This window comes from Ciconia boyciana, chromosome 1 (assembly GCF_034638445.1).
Source record: "Ciconia boyciana chromosome 1, ASM3463844v1, whole genome shotgun sequence".
NCBI classification, from domain to species: domain Eukaryota; kingdom Metazoa; phylum Chordata; class Aves; order Ciconiiformes; family Ciconiidae; genus Ciconia; species Ciconia boyciana.
Window position 1 is genome coordinate 132,876,000 of NC_132934.1, and position 21,041 is coordinate 132,897,040.

The window sequence follows — 21,041 nt, forward strand, 5'->3', positions numbered from 1 at the left end:
CTGAATGATACCAAGAGCAAAACGTTCATGTCACTTTCTTTCATAGTGAACTGTTTATTTCCCCTTAGATTTTTTAAGTCACTCCACTGCTTTGTGCTTTATCTTTAAGCAAGTGCTGAGGATAACTGTGCCCATCCTCTTCAAACATCCCTTAGGCAGAATGATAAGCTGAATGTTGATTACTGGGGGCCTTTATCATATACAATTATTGCTTTTTCATACTCATTTCATTTCAACTAAGAGAACTTAAAGCACTTGAGAACTATAAAAAGAGTCACTAACTATGCAATTAGAAATAAATTTGTATTCTTAATACCATACCACCCACAGCTGGCGAACATCTCTTCCTTCCATACCTAGACTACAAGCTTACTCCTGAAAGATCTTCTTAAATATCTATTTAACCACAGTATCAAAGCATTGCAATTAAGGTAAGAAACAGATCATATGCAAGTTTAACATCAACTTTTTTCTACTTTAGAAAAGCAGCAACACACAAAAAATCTGCAACCAAGCTTTACTCCTACACAAGCTAACAATTTGCTATTCACTTAGTGAAACAATACTGTGATTACCTCTGAACTGAAATACAGAGATACAGGGAGGAGGAGATATTTTACTTTTACCTGTTTATTTTCTGAACTTCACACATATATTCACTGACAAACTATAATTAAAGCTAGGCTATATGACCTTAATCTAACAAAACAAACAGAACTTCAGCTGAAACAGCATGTTATCTTCTAAATGTGCATTGTTTTCTAAAAGATTAATAATGCAGATTGCTAATAAAGCAACAAAAGCAGTTCTGTGTTAATTTATACTTCCTGAAGATGTAGTCAAATAGTGGCCATTAGCAGTTTCAGAGAGGAAAATGGGACAGTATCATCCTCAAAGAAAGAGAAATAAAAGGGTAATATGATGGAACAACTTAATTACTAATATCAGATTTTCATGGCCACTTTTTCCAGCTCTGCCTCATGCATCACAAATGGCAAAAGTGACCTTTGTGGAGGCAGCTGGAACTAGCCTAAGATCCTAATAAAAAGGGAAACATGAGGTCCAAAACTGGAAGAAAAAGAAAAAAAATGCAGTAAGGGAGGAGGATAAGAAGAGCAAGGACAAACCACAACAATCAGGGAGAGGGTTCTTCTGCACTTTCAATCCCAGTATAATTTTAAAACCTATTTTTAAGTCTAGCAAGACCTATGCTACACTGAAACTGAGAGGCATCACTTCTATTTCTTCCAGAACTTCTGACCTTCATAACCACAATTCTGCATTATTTCTACAAAAATTACAAGTTTTATCTGCAAAGATCTTCTTGTAATATCATAAATAATAATTACTAAAGACATGTAAATTAAACCCACTGAATTAGACAGCACTGACTGGTGACAATGCTGCAAAATGTACGCATCACACCCCACCCTGCCCCAGGCATTGCTAGAAGAATTCACACGTGAGGCAACATATATAAAATAGAAATATTTGTGGATTTTATTTTTCAAATGCAATGTTTATGATGCTTTATTTTTCCATTTTATTTTCTTCTCTCCTCACTATTATTGGCTTCTTTTCAGACATTTGTCTTTAGTATGTCACAGAAGTGGGGAATGGGGTCAGCTAATTACACCAGCACTTTTCCTATTCTTTAGTCCTTTTCTTTGCACCCGAGTTGATTAAATCTCAACTCAAAATGTGAAGTACTGAGATCTAGAAGATCTGCCAACTCATCCTACTGCTCATATATCTCCCAGGGAAAAAATGTTCATGCAGTTCTCCAGTACTATAACTATGGGATAATATTCAGCAGAAAACCCTTCTATTTTTGCATATATATAATCTGGTTTACAAGTCCGAGTCGGCAACCTGTCAAATTACCTATTGCAATTACCTGTCAAACACTTCTCTTCTCAGGGTACTTGCAGGCTATAATCTTGAAACGTACCATCATTATTATTACTACTACTACTACTATTATTATTTGTGGTTTTGCCACATATTCTAGGCAGCTGCTGCACTGCACTCTTCTTGGCAGTCTTAAGTTCCTGTCAACTCCACGACTTAACTTCAGAATAAAGTTATGCTAGCTCAGAAAATAAAATATATATATACAAATAATTAAGGGATACAAAAAGGGAGAATTGAAGAAACATGTTTATTAGTTCTTTCAGCAACAAATCAGCAACATTTCAGCATTTCTAGTAATCCTTAGATCAGAGTGCTCAAGAGAGGGCATGGACTTCTTTCACTGTATTTTCTTGTTCAGCAGAGTGCCTTAGTTGCTCATGTATATTTAGTCATCCTGATTTATTTTTTTCCTCCAAGGCAAGGAAATTTCCTAGGCAGAACTGATACAGAAGCAGGTTACATGATTGTCGAGAACTAAAACCAGATCTCCTGATCCTCAGGTAACACGTTAGCCCAAAAAAGTCCTTTTTGAATTCATATGATGGCACCATTGCTCAAAAGCTGGCTGTGTGGTGCTACAGAGGCGAAGTCAACTGGAGAAACTTGCGAAGAACTAGAGCTTGCCATGGCAGCGTGCCTTCTCCAGGCAGCTTTCAAGCTGCTTCTCATGGAGCTTCTTCACTGTTTTTTTCATTTGTTTTCCTCTGCAGTCCAACTGAATTTACATTAAGGCAACTTACATGTGTGTGTTTGTGTATATTGCACTGTTTTTACCAATATTTTGCTGATAAAACGTAGGCAAGGTTAAAAACACAATTTTAAAAGCAGTAGTGAAATTGCCTGGGAAATGCATCTTTCATGAGCAATCCCACACATCTTCCATGTCTAGTTTTAAGAGGGCAACAGCTAGATTTTATGTACTGCTTAAAAACAGATGTTTGATAGAATTGCTGTCACCATTATTTTGAAGTCACGCAAAATGTTCTGAACTATGTAACTCCAGTTCTGTATTTGTAACAAAAATAATGAATTACATGATTGCTAAAAGAGGGTTCAGACTCTCGTGCATTGCCAAACCTTTGGTATAAAATCTCTCTTGAGCAATGTGGCCATTGGTTGGAATTAAGCCAAGCCATCCTTTAAATCCCTTTGCTTCTCAAATTGATTAGAACTGTAACTGAATCCTTTAATACCAGTATATGCCAAATGGATGGTCTGTTGGTCTTGCTACTTAGCAACAATAAAAAATAATTAACTTGAGAATGCTCAGATCATAATTCCCAGTCCCTTCAGCCTCAGCACTGCACCATCAAAAATAAGTTTTTCTGGCTTCAAAGAGCCCACTCTGAGCCTGTTCAAGTGTCGCTAGCTCTAGGGAATTTATGGCATTGGCTCTGGAAAGGCTCATTTGGTTTGAATTCTGCCCAATTCAGCTATGGCAAGACAGCCACAAGACTGAGGTTTGCTGGAGTCATCACTGAAGGTTCTCACAAAAGTTCTCAACAACAATGATGACAAAGTCTAAAGCTTTGCCAACACATGAAGAAGGCAAAAGTTTTATAGCTTTCATAGTACCTTCATTTATTATTACCCTTCATTGCTTTTCTTGGACCAAGACAGAGGTACATAATTTCCAAGCAGGTACAAGGGTAAGATAGGTTGAGTCAATTTAGCCTTTCACTACTTAGAAAATGCATGGAAAATATATCTAATACAGCTGATGGCAGGATTAAACAATGACAGCTTTGAAACAATAAACTTGATCGATATAATATAGGCTATGGCAAAATGCTGTGTTCGGTAGAGCATGATGATTAGAAAACTGAAGGATACTAGGGAACTCTGCTCAGACTGTGATTTACCGGAATGCCTGGGTAATTACTGGAATAATAAAATACAAATTGGCAGACATACAGATCTGTTCAACACCCTCCCCTCCAACCCCCCTCCCAAAAACAAGAAACAAAAAACTCTTAAATACCCCCAAAGCTACAGAAGCTGGCAAGCAGGTAACGTTCTCCTCTGGCAATAGGCAAAGAATTAAGAGCCGGACACAGGCAGAGGTTTCCTGAGGTGCTTTACCACATCTTTGATTTTAAGAGGTCTAGCAGGACTTTGGATACAAAAGGTGTGGGCCTTGGGGACACTGACAATTACAAATGTTTGGAACAGAGAGAGGGGAAGAGGAAATACCTTTTTCCTGTCTCACTACTAAAATGCAACAGCAAGTTCCTCTTAAGCTATGCAACAACCCAGTGCTTGCATAGGTAATCCTTGGGTGCTGCCATACAAAATGAATTTTTAAAATTACACGGCCATTGTTAAGAACCTATACTGTATTTCTAAGTGGACTTCCCAGAATATGTGCATTCCCTGACTTTCTTTCCACTAAGCTGCTCCAAAAGAGTCTCCTGTCGTGGCTGTTCCTCCTCCTTCTGACTGCCACAGTCGCTGGGAGCTCTATCCTCAAATCTCCCCTTTTCTGCAACCTCTTCCCTATTGCTCAGCAGCCTCCTAAAATCATGCTGCTTTAATTATCATCTCTGTGCAGATGAGTCACAGATCTCTCGTCCCTTCTGTTCACATTCACAGTTCAGAATCTCCTCCTGGATATTTGCCACCAGCCCTAACGCAGTATGCTGAAAAGCTGAAATCACGTTTCTTCCCAAGCCCTCCCTCCTCCCCCCTTCTTTTCCTATCTCTGTCAACAACTCCACCACCTTATGTCCCACAAGCTCACAACCTGGGTGCCATTTTCAACTCCTCTTCGCTTCCCACACAAATCCTGTCGATTTTCTTCCCACTGCCGTTCAGAAATATTTGCTTTCTTTCCCACTTATGGTACAATTATTCAATCCCTGCACTTTCTTGACTCTGGGTCTATGGCATCCTCACTCTATTATTATTCCCTGCCCCTCCACACTGAAGCCAGAGTTCATCTGTATCTGCAGCAACCCACTCTGTCCTCCCCCATTGGAAGCATGCGTAAGAACCGATGGAGATAGGAGAAAACAGAATGGTGAGCACATGCTATTTAAGATACTAAGGGAAGAGGAAAAAAACCTCTATTGTGAAAAATATAATGCAAGCCATTAAACAAATGCTACATAAAAGGACATTTCCTATGCAACCTACACAAATGCTTCTAAAAGTCTAGAGCCTTTCCCTGAATATTTAATGTACCTGCAGTTCTCTAAGTTCATAACCCTTGTGTACAAACTAATAGCAATTACCCAGTGCACTGAGTACAAAGAATTGCCTTAATTTTATTTAAACAATTTGCGTGGAGTGGCACCTATCACCATAGTAACAGAATACTTCACGTAAAAATTTAACACAACTTACATAAATCACCCACAGATCAAGCAACTACTGGGAAAAATTGCTCGTTGGATTGAGAGAGATGCAATGTGTACATTAAGCTCTTTTATTCTATCTTTCTGAAGTAATTTTCCATTTCCAATTATTTCTACCCTCCTTTCTGTAAAAGACATAATCTTGCCTTCCTTTGGGATCTGGTCACATATTAGTTCTTAATTTGCATATAGAGAGTAACACTTCTTCCTGCTATGCCGTTTCTAAAATGAGCTGGTATACCATTAGGTCAGAAACCATAGCAAGTATTTTAGCACCGACTAAAATCACATTGATACTTGCTCATATATCATGCTAGAATCTAAGTCCTTATGTGGTCTAAATTGAATTTCAGTTCTTAGGGTGATTTCTCTATGCAGCGACATTCTCAGCAGGTAAAAATAAAATCCACTGAAACTATCAACAGATGAGAGGTTGGAAATGAGGCAAAAATGTTCCATCCAAAGGAGAAAAAACAGTCAAAACACCCTTTTCCCACCCCTCTAATTCAGAAAAATGTGTCATGCATTCAAAACTAAATCTTTTATTACTGACATACAAAATAGAGTTTGTAGCACGTTGTGTTGTGCAGTTCTTAAGTTTTCAATGTCACTTCCAAGACCATTTAGAGGTCTTGGATAATACCTCTAATAACTTCTTAATTTTTCACTTCTGCTTTTCCTCTAATACGTCATGAAAAAGAATTCTGGTTTATAAAACACAATTACAGCAAAATATTTCATGTTTCATATAGTGCCTAGGTGGTTATTCTGCCAACAGAGGAAATAAAATTAATCAAACTTGAGAAAAAGTAACGATATTTAGGTAGATGGCATTTCAGGCTCAGCTATGACTTGAATGTTTCATACTGGATCATCTGAAATTCTTGATGTATTTTTAATGGATTTAAGCAAACAAACACACACGTACCTCACATTACATTCCTGAAATAAAGATTGACCCTACACTTTTTCATGCTCAAGGCTTCTACTAGCTACCTAGCAACACATAGTTTCTGTAATTCACCATACTGAAGAGAAATCTTGCTTCGTTGCACCTGGTTACAGACACTGTACTGTCTCTGGAAAGGGAAATTAGTTTCCAAAGTAAAAGAAATGCAGAGTCACAGTCTTCACTTCTACTGATATGACCAACATAATCCTAATCCATCATCATTAATGATTAAATTTAGCATTTATGAAGAATTACACAGGAAGCACGGCATAGCCCCTGTCTGCCTCTATTCAAATGGAAAATGTGATGCCACTCAACACACACTGACACAGTGCCCACAACAATCAGTCTAAGAAAAAAAGGTTTTATTTAAAGGAAACATATGAGATACTAAACCACGTTTTCCCCCTCTGTCTACACTTTATCTCAGTTTCCACCAACTTTCTGCTACTTTCTGCAAGTGCTTCCGTGAGTGCATGAGTTAACACAACAGTCCCTGACTCTTTCACTGTCACCTTGACCCACTCAGGCTTCTTTTCTTGGAAAAATTTAACAGCTGCATTGGTTTACCAGCATATGCCCCATCAAAAAGACTACTCTTTTTTTCCACAAATTATTCTGCTTTGTGTTTCTTTTTGCCCCATGTTCAGAGGCTGTCAATCATTAATCTGGAAGAAAAACAACCAAACAAAAAAAACCAAACAAGCCAACAACGACCCATTTTTGCTTTCTGGTCACTAAGCTTCTTATGTACTCAGCAATCTTTTTGAGGTTTTTTGTTGTTTTTTTTTCCTTCTTCCATCCACGAGGAAAAGAAACTACTTTCTCTAAGAATGGAAAAGAAAACACAGCTAACAAATTCACAGGACTTTACAGGATGGGTTTTTATTAAAGCATGCAGTGGCTTCATAAACTACTTTGAAAATGACACATCACAGACTACACAAGTTTAGGAAAAAAAGAACTCTTTACAGCATATATCTCAATGACAACTAATGAGGCATCAAATTATTTCTACTAGTGGTTCATATCCCTATAGACTATTATTGATGTTTTAACCTTTGAGCTATTCTGTGCCTAATCCCATTGCAAAAAGGACTCCAAAACTTAAAACACAAGACAACAATATATCTACAAGTAAGCCATTTCAAGGGAAAAAAATATAGCAAAATAGCAGAAATAAACTACCAGAATCAGAAAAAGGCATCAATGTTAAGCACCTTAGGCACTTTTTACATTACATTAAATTACATCTGAAATTTTCCATAGAAGTGTGCTATAGAGAAATAAGCTACTCTGCTATGAAAAAGAGAAAAACATTGCTAAAGAGCATAAATTGAAACTACTTTGATACAGCTTCTTGTAAACAAAAAACAGTTTCATATTTCCAACAATCCTTTAAATTCCATTTTGCCTTATACATTATACATTGACTTCTAAATGTGAAGAAAACAACTGCAGAGGATAATACGTATCCTGAAACACCACTACTTCTGAGCACTGCTTTGAACCTTATGCAACAGAAAATCTTGCATAAGAGCAGCACTTGAAGGATACAAGGTCAGTCTAAATTTCTGACAGTGTTACTTGCAATAAGTTATAACACTTTCATATGAATATCATTTGGATTCCATGTATTATAGGCAGATATTGCCTGGGTGTTGTTTGTAAGGGGGGCTTTTTTGTTCTGGTTTTAACTTTTCACCACATCTATTTAGCTACCCACTTGTACACTTACCCTCCTACTTGTACGCTTAACTGAAATGGGGCATTTTGTATAAACAGTGCACTATGCATAAATATATTTTAAATTCCAAGAATGTGGCCTCCTCACTATGAATTATTTTTATTAAAAAAGGGGGAAGGGAAGGAATTATTACCATGGTAGGCTAACAAAGATTTTCCTGCAAGCATTTGATAATAAAGTTGGGGTGGAAGGAATAACGTTGAAAACTTAAATTAAAAACTTTAAAATTTAATACACAACTGTTTCCATCAAACACACATTGCTTTGAAAAATCCCAACAATTTGGAAGCACAAAGAATCTGTAATGAGGAACCAATCAAATATTCACAGCACTAAACTATTAAAGCCAGTTTATTAGCGAAAGATACCTGAAGTAATTAACTAGTTGGTATGACCTAAAATTCAAAATTTTAAAGCTATATTTATCGAGTCCTTAAAGTCCTTAATAACTAGGACTTAAGACAAAAATGAGGAATTGTGATAGAAAAGATTGTATGAGAGATACTTTGTAGCAATAGTACTAAGGATATTAATTCTTATTCTCTATTCACCTGTCTGACATTGTCCTTATCAAGTGAATAGAGCCATTTTATATTATTGCATTTGGATTCTGAGACAGGGTTGAGGCTAAGAAATTCCCTTTTTATCCTTCAAACTGGAAAACAAGCCTGCACTTAAGTTTCTCAGTGATACTTAATATTTGAAACATTTATCACATAAGTCACAGCCATTTGATTATAAAAAATGCCATGTCATACAAAAATAGTGCATTACTCAAGAAATAATTTGTGATCCTTTTCAATATCTTTTATCTGAAAGACAGCAATGGCTAGAAGCCCAACGAAGATTACTCCTCTAGCATGGGAAGTGAGTCCATTGGGGCACGAAGTATATGGACACTTACTTTTTTGAATCTCAAAACATCTTTAAATTGGAAATAAGCTCCAAATCACTCAGCTGAGGCAGTGCACAGGGCACTTCTGTATGTGCTCTATATGAGCTTTTAGCTCAAAATCCCAGGTGCCTGTATGTCCAGACAGAGTTTTTGTGGATGGTTGTCTTGGTCTTCCCTAGCTATCTTCCATCCTGGCCGTCACCTCCCAAATTGCATCACTCCAGTTCTCACCCTGTGTCATTCAAAATCTGAGTTTACCTTCAAACGTTGCTGTGAGACAGATGAAGTCAGAAATATGTTCTGTGACAACAGTGCAAGCCAGGTCCATGTCAGCCAAGTGACTGTTCTCCATCTCCATCCCTGTTACACAGAATTGCTTCCACTGCATAGTCCCTTTTCAAAAAGGTGTTTAGGCAGAGCAGTAATTGCAGTGAAGCTTTTATAAAGGAGTATTTACAGGCCTACAGCTATGCTTCTGTTGGAGCATCTTTCTAAGTAAATCCCACAAGACATTAAAGCTACGAGACAAACACCAGTGGTTTTAAAACTAAATAAACACAGCAAATCATTGTGAAAGCTGATTAAGGAAAGTAAAAAACATGTAACGAGTGCTACTAATGATCACTACTAAACAGCAATAATAAGAACTACGATGTTCAGCAGTAAAGTTTTCTTTAAATGTCTGGTAACTTACAAAGTCAATATAAAATTAGACTTTTCAGATATTCCCAAGATTTTCAGGGTTTTAATTCTAAAGAAGAAAGCTTCTTTAGTGAAACACTAATGGGTTCCTGAGGAATAAGAGCATTGAGAATGATAATAAAAGCTACCTACAGACTGCCTAAGAAAGCAATAAATCTTCTACTCCTTACAGCTATCATTGTAGCTACTGCTACCTTTCTAAAACAAAACAAGCACACTTAAAAGGACCAGCACCTGTCACTTTCTGAAACTGAACACCCCGACTAAGTCAATAGCAAGACTTTCATGAACGCCATAAAGACAAGGAGTCACTCATGTTCTTCCTTATATGCATTTGTGACTGGAACAATTCTGCTGACACAAATCTAAACTCATGAATGAACCAAAAAGGAACAAAGCACAACCCAAAACAATCTCACCTCCCCCAACCTGTACACCGATATTCCTTTAATATCTATCTTGTACCATCAAGAAAGAACAGGCCTTTTTTACTTATTGCAGTGTAAAGAGGGAGTACAGGTAATGCTCAGCCTCCGATTCCTATGGGGATGCTCCAAGCCAGCAGACAGGTGTAGGAGAGAAAGGCAGAGAGTGCAAGGGAATGGCAGCAAAAATCATGATAGTCTCGTGGATTTGTTTGTTATTTAAATCCTTTTTTTTCCCTCCAGTGTTCTGCTGCAAGGGAAGAGTTGATTATAAAATGAAACAAGAATACAAGCCTGGAATTAAATAAGCCATCAGCAAGGAGGATGGTATTAAGAGTGAAAACCTGCAGGAAGTGCCTATGAAACAATATCCTAAAGTCCTAAGGGGGAAAAAAAGAACCCCTAAGCCAAAATAAAACACCTGCACAGAAGCAGATGATTAGTGTGAATGCAAAGCAGGTTACAATAATAACTTGCAGTGCTCTGAGGGACCTGCTTGCACTGGCAAATACCCACTGCACGCTGGCCTGTTAGTCGGGTCCTGGGCAATTTGCAACACACATAGGAAATGAAATGGTTAAAACAAAGTATGTGCCATTCTGCATCTTATTCCAAAGTCTCTCTAAGTAGGTATTATAAATCCAACTTTTCTAATTATTTAAAGGTTAAAGCACAGACACTCAACAGATTTTTAGACTTCGTACTTATAAGAGAGAGCAGTAATTCTGTCGTTTCTTTTCTTCATTATCTATTTAGCACTGATAATGGGCAGGGGGGGGAGCCCAACAACACTTACTTTTATGAAGAAACACTGACATTACAATTAGCCTCAAGATGTGCAAAATAATTCAAGCAAGCCAGCTTAATTTTAGGTTTTTTTCCTCCATCTTGACTAAAGAATTATTTTTGGTTAATAAATCTGAAGGTTGGCTGTAACTTAACACGAAAAACCCCAGTTTTCAATCCTGCCAGTGCTCAGTTACTGAGGTGAATATTGGAGTTCTATTTTTAAATTGTATGAATGTCTCAAAAAAATAAAAGTTAAAGGTATGACAAAATGTACAGACTGTACATTATTTTAATAAACCATTAAGCTTTATAAAAATCTGTTGTTAACTACTGTTACATGAACAATTGTAACATCGCCTTCTGTAGGTCTTTCACAAACCAAAAAAATATTTTCTAATTAAATTATAAATTATTCTAAGTTAGTGAAGTACTATAAAGTACTTTGCATACAAAAGAAAATGTATTCTGAGACAGAAAAAACACCTGATAAGGTGATACTGAAACATTCAATTTACAGCCTTAAGAGAGCACAAGGACGATTTTCAGTGTGTTCAGTGACCATATAAAAGAAAAGCTCAGTGAAGACATTTTAAAATGCTATGTTGGAATGCATTTGTTTTAAGTAGAGATCAAACCACATGTGTTTGGGACTAGTAATGGAATTTTTCATTATCATTCTTCTGACTACAGCCCAATTCAATTTCAGAGCATGCTTAAATTTAGGCACACAAGTGCTCCTTTTGACTTCAAAGTATGGATTTATGTAGTGAACTGCTTCCTGATTGGGGAATCATGTCAGTTTTGGCGAAGATAAAACTGCTTTTCTCCATAGGTATTAAATAGTAAAATTTGCTCTCATTCACATTGAAAAATATACATATGAGAAATATTTACCTATACCATAGCAAATTAGCAGTATCATGGATAGGGATGAATTTGTAAGAAAATGAACTGATATTGAGCTAATTCTTGGGAAATACTGCAGTGGTTGATATTTTACCCACTTTCTCACTAATAGTGGACACATGAAAATGGATCAGCTGGCTCTTCCCCTCAATTAAAAAACTAGACAGTGATGCACAGCTACTTCTGTGGAAAATGAGCAGTTTGGCCAAGGGGAAGGGAAGCCCTCCGTGCCTCCTTTTCCCAGAATACCAACCCCTTCTCACAGCTCAGCAAGGGCACAACAAGCCACAGGACAACAGATAAACAACATGTGTCGTGCAAAAGGCAGCCAAGAAAATGAAGGCCTGTGCTATTCTTCCATAGCCACCACTGCTGGCATTTCTGTCGCAGTTTGAGGCAGGGTGATGGCAAAAAGCCCGGTGGGGACCTTGGGGCAGCTGAAGGATGGGACTGGAAGGGCACCCTTTGGCCCTCGGGCCTGGGAAGCAAACAGACACCCTCGCTGTGTGACCTGTGGGGAGGGAACAGCCCATGCTGCATTTCCACATCAAAAACCCCACACATAATTGAGGGAAAATGATTATTAATAATAATAATAACATAGAAAAGTGAGAAACTTTCATTTCCTGAGCTTGAACACACGAGACTGCTCTTCTCCAACTCAGGTAGGAGGCAAACCCAACTAATCGTCAGTGTTGCAGACATTTATGAATGGGTCAGAGAAAAATGCATTTTATAAAAGGGAGAGTATCATCATACAAAGTCAAGCCAAGAGGCCATAGGGGAAGTTTAGCTTTGCTCAGTTTGGAGTGATGCTTCTGAAAACCAGAAAAAGTCTCCTCAGCACTCCTACCTAGCCCACTCTCTCTCTTTTTCTCCACTCCACATTCTCAAGTGCAAACACTCCCTCAAACTTCTGCTTGGTAGCAGCGGTCTCTTCCCTCTGCTGTTGCTGAACCGCCAGGAGAGGCAACCGTCTTTGGACCCTTTTCCCTCCGCACGATGGACATTGCTGCACCGCATGGTCAACCAATGGTATAAGATGGTACCAAGGTCCTTCACAGGCACCAGTAGCAGACTGGTCTCAGAAATGCATGCATCAGGGTAAATGATGACTCTCAACCGAATAGAACCACTTTAACTTCCTAGGTTATTTCTACAGAAATTTGTGTCAACATTAGTTTGAACTTGAAGCAAAAGAGACTTTTCTGTTTCAGCAGAACAACAAGCAAAGATAGGGATGGACCTAAACCACACACAGAGGAGCAACAGAAGGGTGGGGAAGGCTCTCTAGATTGCACTCCCAAATGAAGTCCATTAAAGCAAGTACTTCTCAGTACCTACTTCTGGATTTCTTGAAGGTGGGATGTACAAAAATGTATACAAAATATTCTAGCCTCATGGGGACATGTGTCATCTTAAGAGGTGTCTAGATGATATGAATTGTATGAAAGAGCAGATGACTGAAGTCCAATACATACAGACCTTTTGAACCAGACAGTTAACTAAAAAGTAAAGACAAGTTACAAGAAATTAAATATGCAAATTATCAAGTAGATTTTGTAAATTTATAGTGATGATATTAGGCTAGAGAACTCAAGATGAATCTTACTGCTGAGACACACAGAGGCATATACACAGCACAACTCAAACTAGTAATATAAAACCAGGAAGCAGAATTTTTATAAAGCATTTACTGCTAGTATTCCTTTCTTTTTTTAGACAATTATATAGATAGAGTAATACAAAATTGTGTGAAGAAGGTAATGGCCATTTACAATTTTGGAAAAAATAAATTGCTAAGCAGATAGTCTCATACCTGTTGTACTATTGTTGTTAGTTCCAGACAGAGCTGTATGACATTATTTCTTGTTACTGAGTAATCTGTGACAGCAGCAAAAGGTGATCTAAAAAAAAAGAAGAAAAAAAATATGTTGAATAGCACTAGCATATATCCACTCGTTTCACTGGTGTACAATGCGCCTAATACACATTGTTTCTAGAGATACTAAAATCACACAGAATACCCAAAATGTACTACTAAAATTGTAAAATACAGGAGACATATCCATGGTAAGTATTCACCTCTCCTTGGCTTTGCAGTTTTTAAGTTCCTCTTTAAGAAATTCCATTTATAAAAGCATTATTTCTCACAGCCTTCCAGTTTGCTTCTGGACTGCCTTTACTCCCCCAGAAAAAGCCCACCTTGCCTTCTGCATTTGTTTTGGAATATCCTCATAAAGGCAACCAGAGGCACCGCTTCCACCTGTGACAGGAATGGTGTCCAGATGTGAATCAGATCAGAAAAGCATTTGGCTGTTTCCTGGGATTCCTGGGACCTGATCTAATATCTGGTAAAAGTACTGGAGGGACTCAGAAGTAAAATCTTTATCCGAAGGGGAGAATAGAATTTAGAGCCAGAGACGCATCAACGCTCAGAAGCGGCTGCAAAGGCTAAACTGGAGGCACAATCTAGCATCCCCCCACACTGTGCTACAATCAGAAGCGCTTAGTGAAAAGCGTAATCCAGCATTTAGAGACTACATGTATCCTGTACCTTAAAACTTCATGTTAGAATGTTTAAAATGCTTGCCTACCTAGAAGCTTGCTTGTTTTCTAGAGGCACTGCTAAAATATATTTGGTTAGTGAGGCTGGCAGTCATCTGGTTTCTGTACTACAAGTCTGTATTAAACTATTAACTCAACTTGGCCTATTTTCTATATTCAAGAAGTAGCCAAAGACTAGGCAGGACTGGTATTTTCTCCAAGGAGTCAAGATTTTGTCTTCATCAGTGTTGCAAACGAGGTTTTTATGGGCGTTATTAGCATTGCAAAGATGGAATTTCTCCCTAATATACCTGCTTCAAACATTTAAAACAAAAAAAAGGTGGCAAAGAACCACAAGGATTGTAATGTCTGAATAAACTAACAACAGATCATGCAATGTGCCAAGATCTCTAAAAAAATACTTTAAGTGTGGTTGCCTTTAAATTAAGCTGGGTGACTAGTCCCTTCCCCAACTGCCTTCTTTCATCACATCTTAGAGCATACATATTAGTATATACCTTCAAGAGTTTTACAGGGCTGGTTGGTATTATGCCTTCCTCACTTAACCCTAAAGACAAGTTTCCAGTAGAAAGAACTCTGCTATAAGCATGTCCAAATGATAACTACAAATATAGTTCTACTGGTTCTTAATAGGTTTCTAAACTTCTCTTCTGTATGCAGAATTACTGAAATTTTAGTGCAGGCAGATTTGGAATGTCCATTAATAAACCCATGTGAAGTTCCCTATCTCTGCCTGCTTCTTCTAATGCCCTCTTTCTTCTCCAGGGCTCCCAATCCAGCCCTGATGGTTTATAAGATAGAATGAACTTTGAGGTGCACACTCAAGTCTAGCAGCTTTAATTTGATGTAATACATCATACTACAACATATACTTTCTGCCTGTATTTTCTAGGGAGAAAAGCAGTACATTCTTTTTAAAATAAAAGCACAGAAATTGGAAGCTAGGCAGAGTTTAAGAAACATAAAAGCAACAAGACAGTGAGGACTTAGTAGACAGCATGTGGGTAAGTTCCAAAATGTGCCTTACAAAAGCTATTTGACACAGACCTATAATCACAATTCAAAGTCCTAGTTTTATGCAGTATCTGGCAACTGTATAGTAGGTACACACTACAGCAGGCCTACCCACAGACACACACACGGAGTATTACTGAAGTTCAGGAGATATGTGGGCATATTAAAGGATAAAAGGCAACTGAACTGCTTCGTTATGAACCATAATTGCGTTTAAAAAAGTACATTAGCCAAGATGTACAAAACCACTGATATTTTTCTTTTCAAAATTGTAACTGTTGAGGTTCTGAAATCTACCTGAAACCTTGATTTAAAAAGGTCATGTTCATTTACGAACTCACTTTTATTGAAGATGAATGGAATCAAGCCAGCAAATGGTATTATTTTACTTTAAGTATGGATGTTAATACAATTGGATCCTCAAATTACACAACTGGAATCTATTTGACATTTCAAAGCCTCCAGCATTTCTCTAAACAAAATCGCATGGTAGGCTTTGACTTGTAATACCGCATCATCTTCCCTCATACTTTTACAATTTAGTTTGGTTTCACGGTTCATGAGGAAAATAATGACATTTTTACCATCATTGCTCTTAGTGAAGATCGTTAGGAATGCCCCAAATAAACTTTGTTGACATTAAAGAACAGGCAAAGGGACTGAGACATTACACATTTTTGTTACACCGAAGTTTACACAGTGAAGATTTACTGAAAACAGCATGTGAAGCAGGCAGCAAGAGTGTCAGCAGGAGGGAGACGACTACTAAAAATCAATAACTAATATATAATATTTTGAAAAGTGCTTAACAACTTGGAAAGATAAGGAGACAGGTCCATGTAATATGGACTTTGCTCCTGCAGATAAGGTAAGGGGTCCTCGAGCTGCCTCCTCTGTAGGTCTCTGTAGCTTATAAATCGACTCCCTCACATCAGTTTCTGTGACGCCTCTCTGGGGTATTGCTGCAAATTGGACCAGTAAAATTGAAATTCCCTTTCCTTCCCCTCCCCAGTTCAGACCACTTCCCTGGAGGCAATCTGCACACACAACTATACAGCCACTACTGCATAAGCAGCTGGAGAAACGGTAAGGACAAAAGCCTCTTTAAATATTTACTACCAAAGGAAATATATTTTGGTATTAAATCCCAAGGCTGAATTTCAAGAGTGAAAGTCCAGCAAGACTTAGTATAACAACATGCCAGCAGTTTCAACCAAAATATCAATAGAAACTTCACTGTAGGATCCTGACTGGATTTCATAAAAGACATAATGTGAAACACCAATCTGACAAAAAACATCTTCATTAATAATATATCCACTGATTGTAATTTTAATACAGCACAATAGTATTGAATTGCAACAGAGGAAACAATATGTATAAATGCAAATAAAGCCTCCATACACTACAACTTTTCAACTGGCTGCTAAAACACTTTCCTCCTCAAGGCATCAGAAACACACCAAGTAAAAGGAATTCCTTGTTTAATTAGATCACTTCTCTCTACTTTTTAAAAATTATTTCCTTGGCTTGGCTGAGCCATTTCTATCAACTTCCAATTTCTACTCTTTTCTTTCAAAGCCACATCTTTAGCAGTCCTTTGGACCCTTAAGTCTCAGGTGCCTCTTATGGCTCCAGCAAAGCAAAGGCGCTGAGAACAACTGCAGTTTTCAACATCTGTGCTGTCCAATTCAGTGCTCTTTAAGTTAAACGAGAACTAAAGAACTGCCTTGGACTGGGGCCATATGTTGCCCCACTTCCTGCTGTGACATTGACCTCAGTATCCCATCGTCTTACTTCTCTCTCAGTCATTTCCAAGACCTTTTTCCACATAACTTCCCCATTCGTGGAACTTTTTTTACTCAATTTCTCCTGTAATTCATTTGTTCTTCCTTCAAAACCTCCCTGCGATTCTCTTCCTTTGCAACACCCACATAAAACACCTTTGTAGCTCCACAGAGCACCTACCTGACCATACGCCCTTTCCATTCATTTTCTCTTCCAGACCTCTGCTGGTTTCTCCTTTCCATTCTTTGTCTACCCCTTCTATGCCTGATCTCCTAAGGAAAGGTGATTTATGCGATCACATCAATACTTCTGCAAGCACATGCAGGATGCTTTTGCCCTTGTTCTCACCTTTTCTCCCTCCTTCTCCTTTCCAATATTTGAAGCCATTAGCCATTTTCAAACCACTTTCACAAATGAGTGGGTAATAGGTTTCAAGGATAATTAAGTTCACACATGTTTTGTGATCATGCATGCAGCTGGAAAAGTGGGAGCCTCTTAATTTTTCCACTGTACAAACCCACGTTGTGAGCCTGCACCTTATTAGACACCACAGATTCCAGCGAGATGAAGAGCTTCTAAATACCTCATTCAGAGGGAAAAAAAATTATAATTGGTGCTTACTTTTTTTTTTTAACATTAAAGTCAATCAACTTTAAGAACCTAATCTACAGGAAATAAGGTTTCCCTAACACCAGGCATGACAGAGCTACTGGTTCTTTTCATGTTTTTTAAACCACTGTTTGAGATAAATAATAAAACACCTCTGAAACATGAATTTGTTAATACATGTGTAATGCAGGCTGTAACACACATGCATGTATGTATACACTTTTATGAACTGAGACCTAATTAAAATGTTCAGCAGTACCAACATCGGTCAGAACAAAAAAAAAAAAATTATATTATCTAACATTTATTAATTAAGCGACCCTGAAGGATTGGTAGAAAAAACAGCTACATCAATATAGCACAGCTAATTCCCTCACAGAATTAAGAAATAATAGGATTCAACAGCTATTAATACTCACAACTACTGATTGTACATGAAGGAAAATCCTTACCAAACAATTAAAAAAAGATGTGTATTGTGAAAGAGATGCATACACTCAGTGTTTCTACATTATCAACATTTTTGGCCTCATATGCTTTAGCCTCCTCATCTGCTTTCTTCATATAACATTTGATTAGGGGAAAATGATACATAGAAATAACTATTTCATTTTAAAAAGTTGCAAATTGGACAAATACAGACTGCTGTTAGAAAAAGCATTGCCCCAAAACAAAACTTAATCATATTTCACCATTAGTTGTAGTACTGAGCTATTTTATAACAATAGACATTGTGAGGGCTTTAAAACTGGTATCATACTTACAGAATCATAGAACTATAGAATCGTTTAGGTTGGAAATGACCTTTGAGAGCATCATGTCCAGCCCTTAACCTAGCACTTCCAAGTCCACCACGAAACCATGTCCCTAAGCACCACATCCACACCTCTTTTAAATACCTCCAGGGATGGTGACTCCACCACTTCCCTGGGCAGCCTGTTCCAGTGCTTGACGACCCTTTCAGTGAAGAAATTTTTCCTAACATCCAATCTAAACCTCCCCTGGTGCAACTTGAGGCCATTTCCTCTCGTCCTATGGCTTGCTGCTTGGGAGAAGAGACCAACCCCCACCTCTCTAAAACCCCCTTTCCGGTAGTTGTAGAGAGCAATAAGGTCTCCCCTCAGCTTCCTTTTCTCCAGGCTAAACAACCCCAGTTCCCTCAGCTGCTCCTCAGAAGACTTGTGCTATAGACCCTTCACCAGCTTCATTGCCCTTCTCTGGACACGCTCCAGCACCTCCATGTCTTTCTTGTAGTGAGGGGCCCAAAACTGAACACAGTATTCGAGGTGCGGCCTCACCACTGCCAAGTACAGGGGCACGATCACTTCCCTAGTCCTGCTGGCCACATGATTTCTGATACAAGCCAGGATGCCATTGGCCTTCTTGGCCACCTGGGCACACTGCCAGCTCATGTTCAGCCAGCTGTCAACCAGCACCCCCAGGTCCTTCTCTGCTAGGCAGCTTTCCAGCCACTCTTCCCCAAGCCTGTAGCATTGCATGGGGTTGCTGTGACCCAAGTGCAGGACCTTGCACTTAGCCTTGTTGAACCCCATACAATTGGCCTCAGCCCATTGATCCAGCCTGTCCAGGTCCCTCTGTAGAGCCTTCCCACCCTCAAGCAGATCAACACTCCTGCCCAACTTGGTGTCGTCTGCAAACTTATTGAGGGTGCACTTGATCCCCTCATCCATATCATTGGTACAGATATTAAACAGAACTGGCCCCAGTACTGAGCCCTGGGGAACACCGCTTGTGACCAGCCGCCAACTGGACTTAACTCCATTCACCACCACTCTTTGGGCCCAGCCATCCAGACAGTTTTTTACCCAGAGAAGAGTACACCCATCCAAGCCATGAGCAGCCAGTTTCTCCAGGAGAATGCTGTGGGAAACAGTGTCAAAGGCTTTACTGAAGTCCAGGTAAACAACATCCCCAGCCTTTCCCTCATCTGCTAAGCGGGTCATCCTGTCATAGAAGGAGATCAGGTCAGTCAAGGAAGACCTGCTTTTCATAAGCCCACGCTGACTGGGCCTGATCACCTGGTTGTCCTGTACGTGCCACATGATGGCACTCAAGATGACCTGCTCCATAACCTTCCCTGGCACTGAGGTCAGACTGACAGGCCTGTACTTCCCTGGATCCTCCTTCTGGCCCTTCTTGTAGATGGGCGTCACATTTGCTAACCCCCAGTCAACTGGGACCTCCCCGGTTAGCCAGGACTGCTGGTAAAGGATTGAAAGCAGCTTGGTGAGTACTTCCGCCAGCTCCCTCCGTACCCTTGCGTGGATCCCATCTGGCCCCATAAACTTGTGTGTGTCTAAGTGGTGTAGCAGGTTGCTAACCACTTCCCCTTGGATTATGGGGACTTCATTCTGTTCCCCATACCTGTCTTCCAGCTCAGGGGGCTGGGTATCCCAAGAACAACTCGTCTTACTATTAAGGACTGAGGCAAAGAAGGTATTAAGTACCTCAGCCTTTTCCTCATCCTTTGTCACTATGTTTTCCCCCGCATTCAATACAGGATGGAGATTCCCCTTAGCCCTCCTTTTGTTGCTAATGTATTTATAGAAACATTTTTCATTGTCTTCTATGGCAGTAGCCAGATTAAGTTCTAGTTGGGCTTCGGCCCTTCTAATTTTCTCCTTGCATAACCTCACGACATCCTTGTAGTCCTCCTGAGTTGCCTGCCCCTTCTTCCAAAGGCCATAAAGTCTCTTTTTTTCCTGAGTTCCAGCCAAAGCACTCTGTTCAGCCAGGCTGGTCGTCTTCCCCACTGGCTCATCTTTTGGCACATGTGGATGGCTTGCTCCTGCACCTTTAAGATTTCCTTCTTGAAGAATGTCCAGCCTTCCTGGACTCCTTTGCCCTTCAGAATGGCCTCCCAAGGGACTCTGTCAACCAGGCTCCTAAACAGGCCAAAGTCTGCCCTCCAGAAGTCCAAGGTAGCAGTTCTGCTGATCCCCCTCCTTACTTCTCCAAGAATCAAAAACTCTATCATTTTGTGATCGCTATGCCCAAGACAGAATTCAACCACCACACCACCCACAAGTCCTTCTCTGTTCACAAACAACAGGTCCAGTGGGGCGCCTTCCCTAGTCAGCTCACTCACCAGCTGTGTCAGGAAGTTATCTTCCACACACTCCAGGTACCTCCTAGACTGCTTCCTCTCTGCTGCACTGTATTTCTGTACTGACTCCTGCTGTACTGACATCTGGTAAGTTGAAGTCCCCCACAAGAACAAGGGCTAGTGATCACTTTAGCATCCTAACAAGGGAAAACATCCTCAGCGCAGTTTGATTAAACATAACAGTCCAAAATCTTTTAAAGAGAGAGGTAACCAGATCAGTCATATAACTCGGTCTTCAAAGGTAACACA

At 39.2% G+C, this 21,041-nt stretch overlaps 1 protein-coding gene across 1 annotated transcript in view; it reads right to left on the reverse strand.

The window, feature by feature from the left end:
* Positions 1-21,041, reverse strand: part of CNKSR2 (connector enhancer of kinase suppressor of Ras 2) — a 188,698-nt gene that overhangs the window by 146,155 nt on the left and 21,502 nt on the right. The window contains exon 4 of the mRNA XM_072854498.1: positions 13,506-13,593. Within this exon, the coding sequence (XP_072710599.1) occupies positions 13,506-13,593 (88 nt within the window). The remainder of the gene's footprint in view (positions 1-13,505; positions 13,594-21,041) is intronic.